Source organism: Balaenoptera physalus (assembly GCF_965194825.1).
Source record: "Balaenoptera physalus genome assembly, chromosome: 6".
NCBI lineage: Eukaryota > Metazoa > Chordata > Mammalia > Artiodactyla > Balaenopteridae > Balaenoptera > Balaenoptera physalus.
The window spans coordinates 21,495,508-21,511,967 of NC_138885.1; the positions used below are offsets into that span (position 1 = coordinate 21,495,508).

The window sequence follows — 16,460 nt, forward strand, 5'->3', positions numbered from 1 at the left end:
CGCCTGCAGTGGAAGTGCAGAGTCCTAACCACTGGACGGCCAGGGAAGTCCCTAGAGCTTCACTATTGAATACCATAACCGCAGCCACACGTGGCAATTTTAATTAAAATTAAATACAATTAAAAGTTTAGTCTGTCACCTGCACTGGCCTTATTACCAGTGCTCAGTAGCCACTTGTCCCTGACTAGTGGCTACCCTATGGGATACAAAAAAATATTGGACCATGCTTCTTTAGAGTAGAGCCTACCCCTGGCCAGGCATGCTTAGTCTACTTTTGTTATATCTCTCACTGCCAGATTAATATTTCATGTTTTATCTCAGTGGCTTTCAGCTGGGTAGCTGCCTTATTTCCCATTTATATACTTTTGTATCCAGATCCAAACGTAAGAATTATCACTAGTAATAGCTCATTTTTAATCTCCTACTCCATTCTTAGGGAAAAAATGTATTGTTTAAGAAACAAGATTGTTAACAGACGTTGTAACCGAAAAGATATATACCTTTTTAAAAATTCGCATTGAATGCAATATTCTTCTTATTTCTTTTCTTTCTTTCTTTTTTTTTTTTTTTAAATAATTAAGGAGGAGAAATTTCAGGCCAGGACACTGTGTCTCAAGAGCCTGGTGGATGTTCAAATCAGAGACCTACAGAGGAGCTCACCGTCAGAGTGGAAAGGTTTGGTCTTGTTTTTAGAAATAGTATTTTGTTAGAAAAACAGTGGTTTTCAGTTATTTCATTGATTTGAATAAGAGCTAAAATTACACAAATGAAATTTCAGAATTCTAGGTTGAAGTTTTTTATTACCTGACCAACTTATTTGTATCCATAAAAACTACATTCTAGAAGTAAAAACTTCTGTATCTCTGAAGTCATTGGTCAGCTTTAGGTCTGATACTTTTAAGAATCCCTTTTTCACTAGTATTTTGGTATATATGTTTCCATCTATTACTTCTGCTTTTATCTCTCTGTGTCATAGGATAAGTTCCAGATGGGCAAGAACTTCAGCTAATTTTATGACTATGTACTGAGCCTGGGTTCTGCATAAGTGGGTGTCTATTAAGTGTCATGTGTTATTAGTTGGTCTCATAATCAAATTTCTGACTTCTTGTGGCTTCTAGTTTAGTATTTTTAATGTTGTAGTGATTATCAAATCATAGTCTTATACTATGATTCTTAAAAGATAACTGAGTTAATGGTGAATGGATAAGCAGGAATATTTTAAAATCTTGACTTAAAAATCATTCAGTGTTATATGGAAGTTAAGAAAAATTACTTAGACTTGATATTTTCTTGTTCACATAGATGTCATGGAGAACCAGAGTTCAAAATGATTGCTGACATTGGGTATTTGGGTTAGTTCATGATTCAGTAAAAATGTGCTTCATTTTAGCAAAACCTAGATTCTGATTGTTCTTTATGGGAGTTGGGGCAGGGCCAGAATCTGGAGGGGCAAAGCAGGGTAGATCTCTCACAGCAATGAGAAATGGTGTGTGTCTGGAAGAAGAGCAGCAGGAAACCAGAGTTCCAGGGGCTCATCCTCTTCTGTTTCTTTCTGCTTTGCTAACAACAAGCCCACCACTGTGCACCCTTACTTGCATCACCCTGGGATCCTGGGGTGAAGTGAAAATGAAAAATCAGGAAAAGATTTCGAGACTTGGGGGGAGTGTGAAGAAACATGGCAGGTAGCCCTTTATTGTGGGGTGAGATCAAGTGCTATTTAATTCCTGTGGGAAAGGGGAGTTTCTGTTATTTCTTAATAGTTTCCATTCTTTTTTTTTTTTGGCCGCGCCGCATGGCTTGTGGGATCTTAGTTCCCCAACCAGGGATCGAACCCGGGCCCTTGGCAATGAGACCTCAGAGTCCTAACCACTGGACAGCCAGGGAATTCCCCCCAATAGTTTCCATTCTTATGTAAAGGGGTGTCTGCTTGTGTCTGCCTGACGGTTCTGCAAATAGAATATAATATGCCATTTTTAATTAAAAAATAATTATATGTACACATATTGGTGTATATGTGTTATATAGTATAATGAGTCCAAAAAAGATATTTTAAGACATGCACCAAAGTGTTTATACTAGTATCTATGAAATTGGAATTCGAGATTTTTTTCTTTGCTTTGTTCTGGGGTTGCCAAGTTTTCTTCATTGAGCATTATTACTTTTATAGTTAGCCTGTCAGGACAGAATGGGTCTACAGCTGTTTGAGATTTCTTAAATTGAAAAAAACTATAAAGCACTCTTAGAAGATATATATACACAGAATTTGTTAAGCTTTTAAAAAGGGATACTAATGTTGAGATTAGATAAAATGTTGACAAGCTCTTAATAACGAAACAGTTTTCATTGGGAAGTAACTATTAGCTGCTTAGACAGCATTTCAAACATCCGGGTCATTTGATCATATAATTAAAATCGTGTAAGCACTTCAAATTGTTGCTTGTTACTGTATAGCTATATTGACTGTGTATTGACTATACCACAATTTATTTATCCATTCTACTGTTGATGGATATTTGAATTATTTTCAGTTTGGGTCAGTTAAGAATAGAATTGCTATGAACATTCTCTTATTACATGTCTTGGTGAACATATTTTTTGGGTGTATTTTCAGGAGTCTGAATTTCTGGGTCATAGATACTGGCTGAACAGTTTTCCAGAGTGGTTATACCAATTCATAACTTCCGTCAGCAGTAAGATATTTCATGGGTCCTTTTTTTTTAACCCTAATGCGTTACAATTAATTTCTCTTACAATTTTTTTTGATGCACAGATTGCTTCAGATTTGGTTAGCGGAACCTCTTCATCCTGGGCCTTATGTCCTTTTGACATCCTTTTTGTGAAAAAGAAATCTGTAGACATTTGGCTAAATTTTTCCTCTGGTGTTGCTGCATTCTAGTGCATCATTCATTTTTCTCACCGTGTGCACCTAAACTTCATCATCTCTTTTGGGTTCTAAACCATCATTCTTTGAGCATCCCTTGATTTCTGGCACAAGTTGTTCAACTGAGTTTTAACAAATGCATATACCTGTGTAACCCAAATCCCTCTGAGAGAAAGTGCCATTAGTTTTTAAAAATTGGGATATAATTCACATACCATAAAATTCAAAGTGTATGCAATTCAGTGGGTTTTTATATATTCACAAGGTTGTGCAACCATTACCCCTGTCTGCTTTCAGAATCATTAGTTTTTAATTGCTGAGTTTCTCACAGTTGAGAATCAATTTTGGAATTACTGGTTTTTATAAATGTTAGCCTTCAGCTTTTTGCTTTTATTTTTTAACAGTTTTGTGCCATATTCCTGTTTACGTCTTTGTAAGAAGTAAAGCATTTGTAAGTCATTGATTTATACATATGTATTTGAAGATGCATATTTTCAAATAAATATTCAGGGAATTCCCTGGCAGTCCAGTGGTTGGGACTCCGAGCTCTCACTGCCAAGGCCCCAGGTTCAGTCCCTGGTCGGGGACCTAAGATCCCACAGGCCACATGGCGCAGCCAAAAAAAAAAAAAAAATCAAGATCTGATAAATTGGGAGGAATGGGAACTAATCTTAAGTAGGAGGTAAGGCACTTAGAGCTGGAGTGAGGCTTCTGATGGTCCCACTGACTCCTCATGGATTTCCCTAGGGGCAGGGACCAGGTAGGTAAGTTGTGGCTTTGCCTTCAGGAGCTTTTTTGTCTGTCTCCACATTTCCCCAGTTTTTAGCTAAAGAAATCTTCTAAATGTAATTTATATTAATATGAAGTATCTCAGTTAATGTATTTTTTAAACTTTTAAAATACAGACTAACCAAAAAACTTGAAGAAAGGAGAGAAGAGAAAAGGAAAGAGGAAGAACAGGTAAAGTTCACGTGCCTGGCATTGTTTTCCTCTTCCCTTAAGTGAGGGAGCATTTGATTCCCTATTCAGTTTGGCAAACCTGGAAGGGCTTCCTGGTTATATAGTTCAGTGTTGCAGCACAGTGAGGGGAATTATCTATCTTCTGTAGTAAGGTCATAGTGTACAGTTTTTTCTGTTCTTTTTATAAATTGCTAGGAATAGGTTGGACCATCTTTTCTTCCTCTGCAATGAATCCTTTACGCTAAGAATAAAGGGACTTGAACTAAAATTGGTTTGATGCAGTTCAAAGTTTTAGTTCCTTTTTGTGAAAAAGAAATGCGTAGATATTTTGCTGAATTTTTCCTTTGGTGTTGCTGCATTCTAGTGCACCATTCGTTTTTCTCACCTTGTGCACCTGAACTGCATCATTTCTTTGGGGTTCTAATATACGAAGGTTATCAGGTCTTCAAGCTAAATAAATGACTACCATGTTGTCCTTAGAGGGCACCTCAGAAACCAAAGACTGGTAATGTTTTTTTTTTCAAATGACACTGACCACATCATAATCTTAACAGAACCACTGGCAAAGACTTATAAATTGATAGACGTTTGACCATTAACCCATGGTGTTAATACATTCTACTAGACCCCTAGATTTTGTGAAGTTGTTCTTTTCCTTTAGCTGTACCCTACAACCGGCTTTCCCTGCATACAAAATAATATTAAGGGAAGATTATTAAACTTTGTTTTTGGCTCATAAAACTTACTTCTTCTTTAATTCAGAGAGAGATTAAGAAGGAAATTGAGAGGAGGAAAACTGGAAAAGAAATGTTGGATTATAAAAGAAAGCAAGAAGAAGAATTAACAAAAAGAATGTTAGAGGAAAGAAACAGAGAAAAGGCAGAAGATAGGGCAGCTCGAGAGCGTATAAAACAGCAGATTGCACTGGTGAGTATTAAGTTTATTTTTAATGCTTGACTCTAGAACATTAATGAAATTGTTTTTTCATGCACAATGGTTTTGGTTTACTACCAGACAGGGCCCATGAAAATAGTAGATTTTAGGGACTCAGAGCATACCAGTTCTCAGTTTTCTTTTCCTAGAAATTGTGTATTGAATTAAAATACAGTTAAGATTAAAATTGAGATGATTTTTTGGAAGTAATTTTTCTCAGTGTTGTATTATGAATTTTATCAGTAGTCAAAAGGTAGTTTTCAAAGATTCCCTAGGAAAGAAGCTAAGAATTTGCAATGTCACAGGCTCTGCTAGTCATAAGCATTCTTTTTTAGGACATTCAAAGGATTTAGACACATCAAGCTTTAGGATGGTTTTGCAACAATTGCTTTTATTTTTTATTTTTTGTTTTTTTTTAAATTAATTAATTTATCTTTGGCTGCATTGGGTCTTTGTTGCTGTGCACGGGCTTTCTCTAGTTGCGGAGAGCGGGAGCTACTCTTTGTTGCGACGTGCGTGCTTCTCGTTGCAGTGGCTTCTCTTGTGCAGCACAGGCTCTAGGTGCACAGGCTTCAGTAGTTGTGCACACAGTCTCAATTGCTCCGTGGCATGTGGGATCTTCCCGGACCAGGGATCGAACCCACGTCCCCTGAATTGGCAGGCGGATTCTTAACCACTGCACCACCAGGGAAGTCCCAACAATTGCTTTTAGAATTAAGCAGTTGTAATACATATTACACCCTACTTAATATTGTTTGTTCATTTATTCATTTAGTAAATATTTATTGATTATCTGTTATGTGCCAGACCTTGTTCCAGGCTTTAGAGAGAGAATAGTGACCAAAATCAAGTCCTTGTTTGTTTACTAATAACTCTGGTCCCTGAAAGTTGATAAAACTAAAAAATACCAGAATCAGAGTGATGAAGTTCATGTATGGCCTTAAGGAATTTCATGCATATTTATGTTCCTTATGTTTGGAAATGTGTAACTAGATCTTTATGGCAGTGAAATATAATTAGTATCTAACAACTGTTTTAAAGGACCGTGCAGAGAGAGCTGCTCGTTTTGCAAAGACAAAGGAAGAAGTAGAAGCTGCTAAAGCTGCTGCCCTGCTGGCCAAACAGGCAGAAATGGAAGTCAAGAGAGACTCTTCCATAAAAGAAAGAAGGTACTTTATTTCCTGCTAAAATGTATGTGTATACATGGCAGCTGAGGAGAAAAGCAGTTGTGGGCTGCTTTTTAACACTGATGTGTTCTGTGGATTAGTAAATAGTTCTACAAGAACATATTGATCAGTTTGGCAGCTGCCAGTGGTATTTGTCATTGAATGTCAATGTACAACATAACGGTACTAAATACATGATGTTTAAAAGAAGGCTGAAGAAATCCTTTTCAAAAGACAGAAAGCACATACATCAAAATGATTATAGTGATTATTTCATGTGTACTGGAATTCTTTACTTGTTAGAATATCAAGTCAAACAGGATTAAGCAAAAGAGGGAATCCGTTGGCTCTGCAGCTGGGAGTTACAGTGATGGAATTGGTTAGGCATCACCAGATCCAGGGATCTAAAGGATATTATTAGGACTTTTTCTCTCTCCTTTTAATCTCTTGGTTTCTGTCTTAGCTTTATGCTCAGAGAAACTCTTTAGATAGTGTCAGGAGATCCTAGGGCCTCCTGGCACCTTCCAGGATCGTGAGCTTCTGATCCTAGAGAGGAAAGACTAATCCTTTTTCTCATTCACTGAGAATTCTGATTGGCCCCGTTTGGGTCATGTGGCCATCTTAATACCAATCACTATGTCCACTTGTGTAGGCCAGCTGGTTGGGGTAGTAGACATGCCCACCCCTGTGCTGAAGGAGATAAGGAAATATTACTGATAATCATACCCGAATGAATGAATGAATTGGAGGGATAAGGCAGTTCCCAAAACAAAAATGTGGTGCAAAGACAAAAATTTAGATTTCCAGTACATACTGCTAGTAGGATTACGGTTAATATTTGTTTTGTTCTTTGTACTTTTCTGTATTTTCTATATTAGAAGATTAACAAGTGGGACTTCCCTGGTGGTGCAGTGGTTAAGAATCCGCCTGCCAATGCAGGGGACATGGGTTCAAGCCCTGGCCTGGGAAGATCCCACATGCTGCGGAGCAGCTAAGCCCGTGCGCCACAACTACTGAGCCTGTGCTCTAGAGCCTGCGAGCCACACCTCCTGAGCCCGCGTGCCACAACTACTGAAGCCTGTGCGCCTAGAGCCCATGCTCTGCAACAAGAGAAGCCACCGCAATGAGAAGCACGTGAACTGCAGTGAAGAGTAGCCCCCGCTCACTGCAACTAGAGAAAGCCCGCGCACAGCAATGAAGACCCAACGCAGCCAAAAACAAATAAATAAAATAAATAGAAACTATTTTCCGAAAGTAATAAAATACTTAAGAATATATTTAACAGAAGTGTAAAACTTGTACACTGAAAACTAGAAAACATTGTCGAAATAATTAAAGAAGACCTAATTAAATACGTGGAAAGATATTTTGTTTTCATAGATCAGAAGACTATATTGTTAAGATGGCAGTAATCCCCAAGCTGGTTTACACATGCAACACAATCCCTCTCAAAATTCCAGCTGTTTTTTTTGCCAAAATTTATGCAGGAATCTGATTCTAAAATTTATATGGAAATGCAAGGGACCCAGAATAGTCAAAACAATCTGGAAACAGAACAAAGTTGGAGGACTCATACTTTCTGGTTTTAAAACTTAACTATGAAACTACGGTAACCAAGACAGTGTGGTATTGGCATAAGGATGGACATATGGGTTGATGTATAGGCATACCTCGTTTATTGCGATAATACTTTATTGCAGTTTTTTACAAATTGAAGTTTTGTGGCAACTCTGTCGTCAGTTGATAGTTAGCATTTTTAGCAAAAAATATTTTTTAATTAAGGCATGTACATGGTTTTTCTAGACATACGCTACTGCACATTTATTAGACTGGAGTATAGTATAAACATAACTTATATGCACTGGGAAACGAAAAATTTCATGTGACTCGCTTTATTGTGATAATTGTGGTGTGGAACCAAACCCACCATATCTCTGAGGTATGCCTGTGATAGGAATTGAGTCTCTAGAAATAAACCTCTGCGTTTATGATCAACTGATTTTTGAAAAGTTTACTAAGACCATTCAATGGGGAGAAAATGGTCTCTTCAACAAACGCTGCTTGGACAAGTGGATATCCATGTGCAAAATAATAAATTTGGACCATTATCTCACACCATATGGATCATCTACCTAAGTGTGAAAGCTAAAAGTATAAACTCTTGGGAGGAAAAGAAATGAGGAAATCTTGTGATCTTGGAATAGGCAATGGATTCTTAGACAGGACACCAAAAGCACAAGTGACAAGAGAAAGCAACAGATAAGCTGGACTTCATCGAAATTAAAAACTTTTATGCTTCAAAGGATATCATCAGGATAGTGAAAAGACAACCCACAAAATTGGAGGGACTTCCCTGGCGGTCCAGTGGTTAAGACTCCGCACTTCCACTGCGGGGGGCACGGGTTTGATCCCTGGTCAGGGAACTAAGATCCTGCATGCCACACAGTGCGGCCAAAAAAAAAAAAATTGGAGAAAATATTTGCAAACCATATATCTGATAACGGACTTGTAACTGGAATATAAAAAGAAGTCAACAACAAAGAAGCAAACAACCCAATTTAAATATGGGGAAAGAATTTGAATAGATATTTTTTCGGAGAAGATATACAAATGATTAATAAGCACATGAAAAGATGCTCCACATTATTAGTCATTAGGAAAATCAAATCAAAACCACACCTTCTAGGAAGCCTAAATTTAAAGTGACCACCAGGACTTCCCTGGCGGTTCAGTGATTGGGACTCCACGCTCCCAGTGTAGGGGGCACAGGTTCCATCCCTGGTCAGGGAACTAAGACCCTGAATGCCTCATGGCCGAAAAAAAATAAGTAAGTAACGTAAGTAAGTAACCGCCAAGTCTTGGCAAGGATGTGGAGAATTTGGAACCTTCCTACATTGCTGATGGGATTATAAAATGGTACAACCACTTTGGAAAAACAACTTGGCAGTTCCTCAAAATGCTAAGCAATTCTACTCTTAAGTATATATCCAAGAGAGTTGAAAACAATGTCCACACAGAAACCTGTACATGAATATTCATAGCAGCGTTCTTCATAATAGCCAAAATGTGCTAAGAACCAAAATGTCCATCAACTGAAGAGGGGATAAACAAAATATAGTATATAGCATACGATGGAATATTTTTCAGCAATAAAAAGGAAGGAAGTACTGACACTTGCTGCAACTTGGATGAACCTGGAAAACATAATGCTACATGAAAAAAGCCATTTACCAAGAAGTCACACATCTTATGATTCCGTTATAGGAAGTGCCAGAAACAGACAAATCCACAAAGACAGAAAGTAGATGAGTGGTTGCCAGGGAAAGGGAGAGGGTGGAGCGGGGACTGACTGCTAAAGGGCTTGGTTTCTTTTTGGGGTGATGGGATGTTCTGGAATTGGATAGCAGTGATGGTTGCACAGCTCTGACTGTATTAAAAGCCACTGAATTGTACATTTTAAAGGGTGAATTTTATCTCAAAAAAGCTGTTGTTAAAAGTAATAAATGAGGTTTGACTGTGGAAAAAAACCAATTTTCTTTTTATTTTCTCTAATTGGAGAAATATTGGACATACATTTCTCTATAAGTTTAAGGAATACAGCCTGATGGTTTGATTTACATATATTTTGAAACAATTACCACGGTGCGTTCAGCTAACATCCATCTTCTCATACACAGTTGGCCCTTGGACAGTGTGGGGTTGCAGTTGGCGTGCCACCCCCGCGTAGTCAAAATTCCGTGTATGACTTTAAAGTTGGCCCTCCATGTCCACAGTTCTGCATCCATGGATTCAATCAGCCATGGATAGTGCAGTGCTGTAGTATGTGTTTATTGCAAAAAATCCACCTCTACATGGACCCGTGCAGCTCAGACCCCTGTTGTTCATGGGCTAAATGGAGATACAATTAAAAAACCTCTTTCCTTACGATGAGAATTCTTAGGGTTTACTCTCAACAGCTTTCCTATATACCATAACGGCAGTGTTACCTATAGTCGTCTTGTTGTATGTTACATTCCTAGTACTTACTTACCTTAAATTGGAATTTTATACCTTTTGACCACCTTCCTCCAATCCTCCCTCCCCAACTCTCCATAAAAACCTGTTTTCATTACACATTTCCACTTCCATTTTCTCTTAGTTTTAATGATATCGTTTGAGAAGGTGTATAAGTAAAGATGCTGACTTAAATTTTCATTTTCTCATAGCAGTGTTGCGAGAATTCAATTCCGTCTTCCTGATGGTTCTTCCTTTACAAATCAGTTCCCTTCTGATGCTCCTCTAGAAGAAGCAAGGCAGTTTGCTGCACAGGTAAATTTATGTCTTGAGTTGTAATGAAGGTAGGTGAATGGTTATTAGAATGTAGGAGGGGAAGTTTTCCAGTCAGGATTTGAAGAGTATGAATAAGTCATGACTTATCCCCAGGAGGGAGGCACAAGATGCCTCTGGGATGTTGTGGAGCTTCCGTCATGTATGAGTGCCATATGGGAACAGCATATCTGCTTGTTCTGTAAAAAGACGAATTTGCTGCTATTGTAAAGTAGACTCTGGAAACTTTTCTCAGTGCTTAGTACATTCAGTTGGAGGAATGAAAAGCAAGTGATTTTCCAAAAGTCTAATCTGAAGGAGTTGTCCTCTGTAAAAGATGCATTTTTTTCTTAGTCCTCTCTCTGAATTTTCTGCAAGTTGCTTAGAATGCTTTGGGGCTGGCAGTTTTCCCACCATCTGCCAGTTGGTCAAACCTAAAGATCAATAATCTTTATTTGGCAACAAGTATCTTCTTCAGGAATTTACTTCCAGAACATGGCCTTATTCAAGATCTGAATGGTTGTGAAATTGACATCTTAGAAGAGAAGATATGAGTACTTTTAGTACTTTTAGTTAGTTTTTGTACTCTGATTGATTACTTTTTCAAAATGAGGCATCAGATGTCCTTTAGGATCTAGGCTTGTTATACGTACCGGTATTTGTTTTATGTATCACTTCAAGATTAAAATTAGGATTCAGACTTTTCTGCTAGACCTCTTCTGCATTTAGTCTGCCATCTCACTTATAGGTCCCAAGAAAAGGATGCCTAAAAAGTTATATGCCTTCTTCCACTGGTGAGCTTGGCTAGACAGTATAAAAAGTTACTTTAATAACCCTTTTCCCCAAGCTTTATAGTAGAATCAACTCCAGATAGCCTCTTTCATCCTTCTTTTGCCTTGGAGCCCCACTTGGGGCCTCCCCAAATGGGGTGCTTCTGCCACAGGTAAGTGAAGAGTGAATCACATGAGTTAAAAAGAAAGATCTTTAATTGCATCAGTCCTATTAGAACTTCATCTCAGTACAGTGACCTAATTTTGTGACCTTATGTTGAGTGAGAACAGTGAGAGGTAGTATGACCTAGAGTAAAAAATTACAAAAAAACAGAAATTAGACTCTTCCTTTGGAAGATTTTATAAGTATAGGTGATTTAACATTGTGAAAGTGACTGTGATGCTTGCCCACTGTAAATTCCTGGACCTGGGATTATGTGTGTAGTATGGGTTGATTATGGACCATTTACTCTCTGAGACATGGAGGAGGCAAAACTCCTATCATATGTATAATATGAGGGAAATTCCAGATTTTTAATACAAAATACCTACAATCCAATGGGTATTTGTGAGATATTAATGTAAGTTTGCCAAAGGACAGTGAAAACTCTAATGGCAAACTGCAGTCATACTTAAGATATATAATTGTTCATTTTTATTTAGTGTATTTATATAGTCTTAGGAAACATATTCTTGCTATTTCATGGTCCTTTTTTGAGCTTTAAAAGCTTTGAAGTACTTTTTGGATTTGATAGCCTTCAGCTATTTTTTGAAGCACGAAGTTTTTATAAATGTTTTTTGATTTTACATTTAAGTGAACTTTTAAAATTAAAGCAGTCATTTTGGATGCATATGAGTTTGTAATATCTTACTTTAAAAAGGCTCCACTGTAAGGTTTTAAAACTTATTGTTATGTTACAGACTGTTGGCAACACTTACGGTAATTTTTCATTAGCAACAATGTTTCCCAGGAGGGAATTTACCAAAGAAGATTATAAAAAGAAATTACTGGATTTGGAACTTGCCCCAAGTGCTTCAGTGGTCCTGTTGCCAGTATGTATACGCATATGTATTCTTTCTCTTCCTATAGTCCTGTTTGTTCTGCTCTTGATCTCTTCTTACAATTAGAGGAAGGGAAGGTGAAAAGTGTACGGTGGGTAATTAAAATCCAAATTATCAAAAAATGTTAGATCAATTTATTGTTCTATTATCCTGGGCTTTATATTTGTATTGCTAGTGAGACACAATATAAATTTTCAACTTTTTCCCTCACCTATTTTCATGTACAAAAAACGACCAGTAGGAGAGGAAAAGAAATGTAGAATATCTGCCTAATCTACTGACTTGGTGTCATTTATTTATGTATGAGTATATGAGTACTGTTTACCAATTTTTTTTTTTTTTTTTTTTTTATTTTATTTTATTTTATACTGCAGGTTCTTATTAGGCACCAATTTTTTAAAAAACATTTTAATCTAAAAATAACATTGATTTTTAAACATATTAATCCCATCTGATCGTAACAATATTTTAATCTCTGATTAAAAATAAGGCTCAGAACCTTAAATAATTTTGCCAAGGTGCCACCTTAAGTGCCAGAGCTGGGATGAGAGCTTGGGTCTTCCATATCTTGGTTAGTATATGGTAGTGCCCCCTAACCCACAGTTTCTCCTTCCATGCTTTCAGTTACTCGTGGCCAACTGCACTTTCAAAACATTACATGGAAAATTCCAGAAATAAACAATTCATAAGTTTTAAATTGCGGGCCGTTGTGAGTAGTGTGATGAAATGGTGTGTTGTCCCATCTGGAACATGAATCATCCCTTTGTCCAGTGTGTCCATGCTCTATACGTTACCTGCTCATTAGTCGCTTTCTGGCCTTCTTGGTTATCGGATAGGCTGTCGAAATATTGCAGTGCTTGTGTTGAAGGAACCCTAATTTTACTTAATAATGGCTCCAAAGCTCAAGACTGATGATGCTGGCAATTTTGCTAGTCCCTTATTGTGCCTAATTTATAAATTAAACTTTATCACAGGTATGCATGTATAGGGAAAAACATAGTATATGTAGGGTTTGGTACTATCCATGGTTTCAGGCATCCACTGGGGGTCTTGGAAAGTATCCCCTGCAGGTAAGCGGGGGGACTACTGTAGTTTACCCAGATCTGAACTATAGCCCCACACCTAAAACAGTCTTCCAGTAATCAGGATTAATTGTATTCATTGAGATCTGAAACCTTTCCCTTTTTAAAAATCATTAAGAAAGACTTTTAAAATCAAAATTGTTAATTTCATTACAAAAGTTTAGTTCTCTTCAAAATAATTGGTTCATGTCACTGAGAAACTACTTTCTAGTTTCTGTGTTGTGATTACTCCTTTAAAGAAAAAGAGCTCCAGGAGTTCCTAGAAGTTTATACACTTGAAAAACAGCAAAAGATGGCAATTTTACCTTCTTGCAGTAAACTAAAATCCACAGGACTTTTCCAGGTAAAAAAGTTTATCTAGAACCTTGAGTGTGATGTGGTTGGGCTGATGTAGTCTTTATCTAGGTTTCTTTCTTAATTTTTAGGCAGGAAGACCAGCTACATCCATGGTACATTCTTCCAGTGGCGACTTTTGGACATTCTTGGGGACAGTACTTTACCCATTCCTTGCCATCTGGAGATTGATCAGCAACTTCTTATTTAGTCATCCTCCTCCTGCACAGACCTCGGTGAGAGCAGGATCACTGGAATCCTCAAACCTTTCATCGTCCAGCACCTCAGAAAAAAGGTATTTGTATTTTCCCCATTTGCAAAATATGTTCGTAATGCCCAATGCCTTATTCAAAATGAAAAATTTTGTTATGGATACTTTGCCTTTTCTCTGTATAAGGGGGAAAACCCAACATGTTCTGGGAAGCTCAATACCTGCGTTTTCTCAGCCATCTTTCTAAAACCTATTCCATGGAAAGCAACTTCACTGCTACTGATTTTATTATTTCATTTATTGAATTCTCTTTATCCCATAACAAAAGGCATATTTTTTTCAAGTCTAAACAGTAATATCTTTTCTTGTTACCCATGTTTTGTCTGACAAGATAATTAATTTCTCACAGTCATCTTGCATGATTACTTTAGAGGGATCATTGTGCTGTAGATAATTTAACTGCCTCCTCTGGGTCAGTCAGAGAAGGACCAAACTGGATGTTCACTTGAAAATGAAATAACTCTTCAGACTAGTTCCTTAACCAAGAGGCCTTACTTTTGTTGGAGATGGCCAAGGTTTGAATGGTAATACTGATAGACAACACTAATGATCTTAGCTCATACCTCTGTTAAAATTCTACATATTTGAAAGAGGTTTACAGGAAGTATTTTCTTAGAATTCGAGATTATACCCCCTTCTAATAATTAATAGCACAATTTATTACAATATATACCTAGTACTGTTCAATACTTTATTGGGTCATTAATAGCAAATCCTCACACCAATCATATGTGGTAAGTAATGAAAATCCTTGCATTTGTCTGCTGAAAGGGGATCCCTAATCTTGTGTCCTATTGACTCTCTAGATGACAATTTGTGTTAATATTGTGACTGGGCTGATGCAGCTGTTATCTTTATTTCTTTCTTAACTATTAAGCAGGAAGACAAGTACATTACTCAAGTGGGGACAGAAATTGTTCTCTAGTTTTAGAACAGCATTCAAACTAGGTCTTGTCAGGTCTGAACTTCAGAGCTCTTACTGAGCAATGAGTGGAAGCATTTCATCCTGAATTACTGTCATATAGAAGAGCTTGCTGTGTGGGTTTCAAAAATTTATTTCAGGTAAGGAAAAAGGTCTTGGGTTGGGGCAAAGGAAGGGATGAATGTATATCCGAGCAGGTGAAGCTTCGTGTTCCACTACTGGCTTTTGTTTTTCTCTCTCCCTTCCCCTCTAGTGTTGGAGAATGTATTAGCGTAAATATCACCTGTTTCCTTTCCATTTTCAGATGAAGAACTGTTTGTTCTAAATTGTCCATGCAGAAATAAATCACTCTTAAAGATTCTGAAAGAATTGAAAATTGCTAACTGACCATTTCTGTATATTAAGCTATGAATGGAGTTTGGGATAGCCTCTAGGGTGTTGTGTAAGTTATAAATAAATATTTTAGTAGATACATCAGCTTGCATAAATAATAAAGGAAAGATTTAGTTGGCAAGTGGTCCCAGTCTTCTAAAACTTAGTGAGTCACCAAGAAATACATGGACAACATGATGTGACTAGTTTGGCTTAGAGAACAGATGAAGTTACACCGCCAAAAATGTGTAAAGTCTAGTACTGCGTTAGTAGATATAATGATCTCCATGGACTTTCCTTCAACTATACTAATGGCAGTTTAAAGGAAATGGCTTTGTATTACTGCTGTTTTCATTTTATATCATCATCTTCTTTCCTCTCTCTTTTGTTATATCAGGGAACCAGTCAGAAAAAGAGTGCTGGAGAAACGGGGGGAAGACTTTAAAAAGGAGGGCAAGATATACAGATTGAGGACTCAAGACGATGGTGAAGATGAAAACAACACTTGGAATGGAAATTCTACTCAGCAGATGTAGTGTGACAAGTACAATATGTGCAGTAATCATTGTTTCTCTTATGATTTAATTCAACTAAAATTCTACTGGAGAAGTGGGACTGCTTTATGTTTTCCAACTCATCTACAAAGTCTCTTTATTCCTGCTTAGTGGGTTAAAGTTGTTTAACCTCAGACAAGTCAAGAGATAAAATAACTGGCTGCTAGGTCCTTGTATATGGTAACCAACTGCTAGAAGCCTAAAATAACAAAAGGTCTGCGACAGCCTCCCTTTATCAGCTTTCTTGTTTAGTATTTCATATGCCCATTAGCCCTGTGCTCTCAGATGATATGTTTTGTTTAGGGCTGTTTTGCTCCAAAACTCCTCAGCCCACACAGAGTAACTGGTATGTCACTGAATAATTTGATTTTGAGTCAGAGCGTTTTAACTAGCCAATCAGATGATAATTTGGATTTAACTTTTCTCTTCTTGCTCATCAGCTGCAAGCAAAATCTTGTAGTTTTTAATCTTACTTAAACACTGAATAAAAAAATCTTTTCCAAAAATCAGAATGATCTTATCTTTGCTTTAAGTTTTGTTATCCTAGCATCTTTTTGTTGCACAGGGCTCTGTGGAGGTCATGTGTCTCTGATACCCCCCCACCCCCCTGTACTGCCCTGGAACTATCCCAGGAAAGGAGGTGACCACCTTATCTTAAATATCACTGCAGGAAGAAATTTTCTGACACACACCGATGCTATGTTACTGTCTCTCCTAAGTCAGGGAGGCATCGCTTTGTTTGCATAATGTTATGGTCTTTGTTCCCATCGGACAAAACAACTGCTGGTCTACAACTAGTTCTCTGTCACCTTTATACTGAAGTTTTGCTCTCAGTAATGATAATCACTT

General features: G+C 37.4%; 1 protein-coding gene across 2 annotated transcripts in view; it reads left to right on the plus strand.

Annotated features, from left to right (window-relative positions):
- Nucleotides 1–16,123, plus strand: part of UBXN4 (UBX domain protein 4) — a 32,065-nt gene extending 15,942 nt beyond the window's left edge. The window contains exons 6-13 of one of the 2 annotated variants that reach the window (XM_082465907.1): nucleotides 582–675; nucleotides 3,787–3,841; nucleotides 4,604–4,768; nucleotides 5,816–5,943; nucleotides 10,149–10,248; nucleotides 11,937–12,068; nucleotides 13,585–13,787; nucleotides 15,455–16,123. In XM_082465907.1, coding sequence (XP_082322033.1) covers nucleotides 582–675; nucleotides 3,787–3,841; nucleotides 4,604–4,768; nucleotides 5,816–5,943; nucleotides 10,149–10,248; nucleotides 11,937–12,068; nucleotides 13,585–13,787; nucleotides 15,455–15,593 — 1,016 coding nt within the window. In that variant the 3' untranslated portion in view covers nucleotides 15,594–16,123. Of the gene's footprint in view, nucleotides 1–581; nucleotides 676–3,786; nucleotides 3,842–4,603; nucleotides 4,769–5,815; nucleotides 5,944–10,145; nucleotides 10,249–11,936; nucleotides 12,069–13,584; nucleotides 13,788–15,454 lie in introns of both variants that reach the window. The other variant, XM_082465906.1, reaches the window with a different exon arrangement.
- The last annotated feature ends 337 nt before the right edge of the window (nucleotides 16,124–16,460 follow it).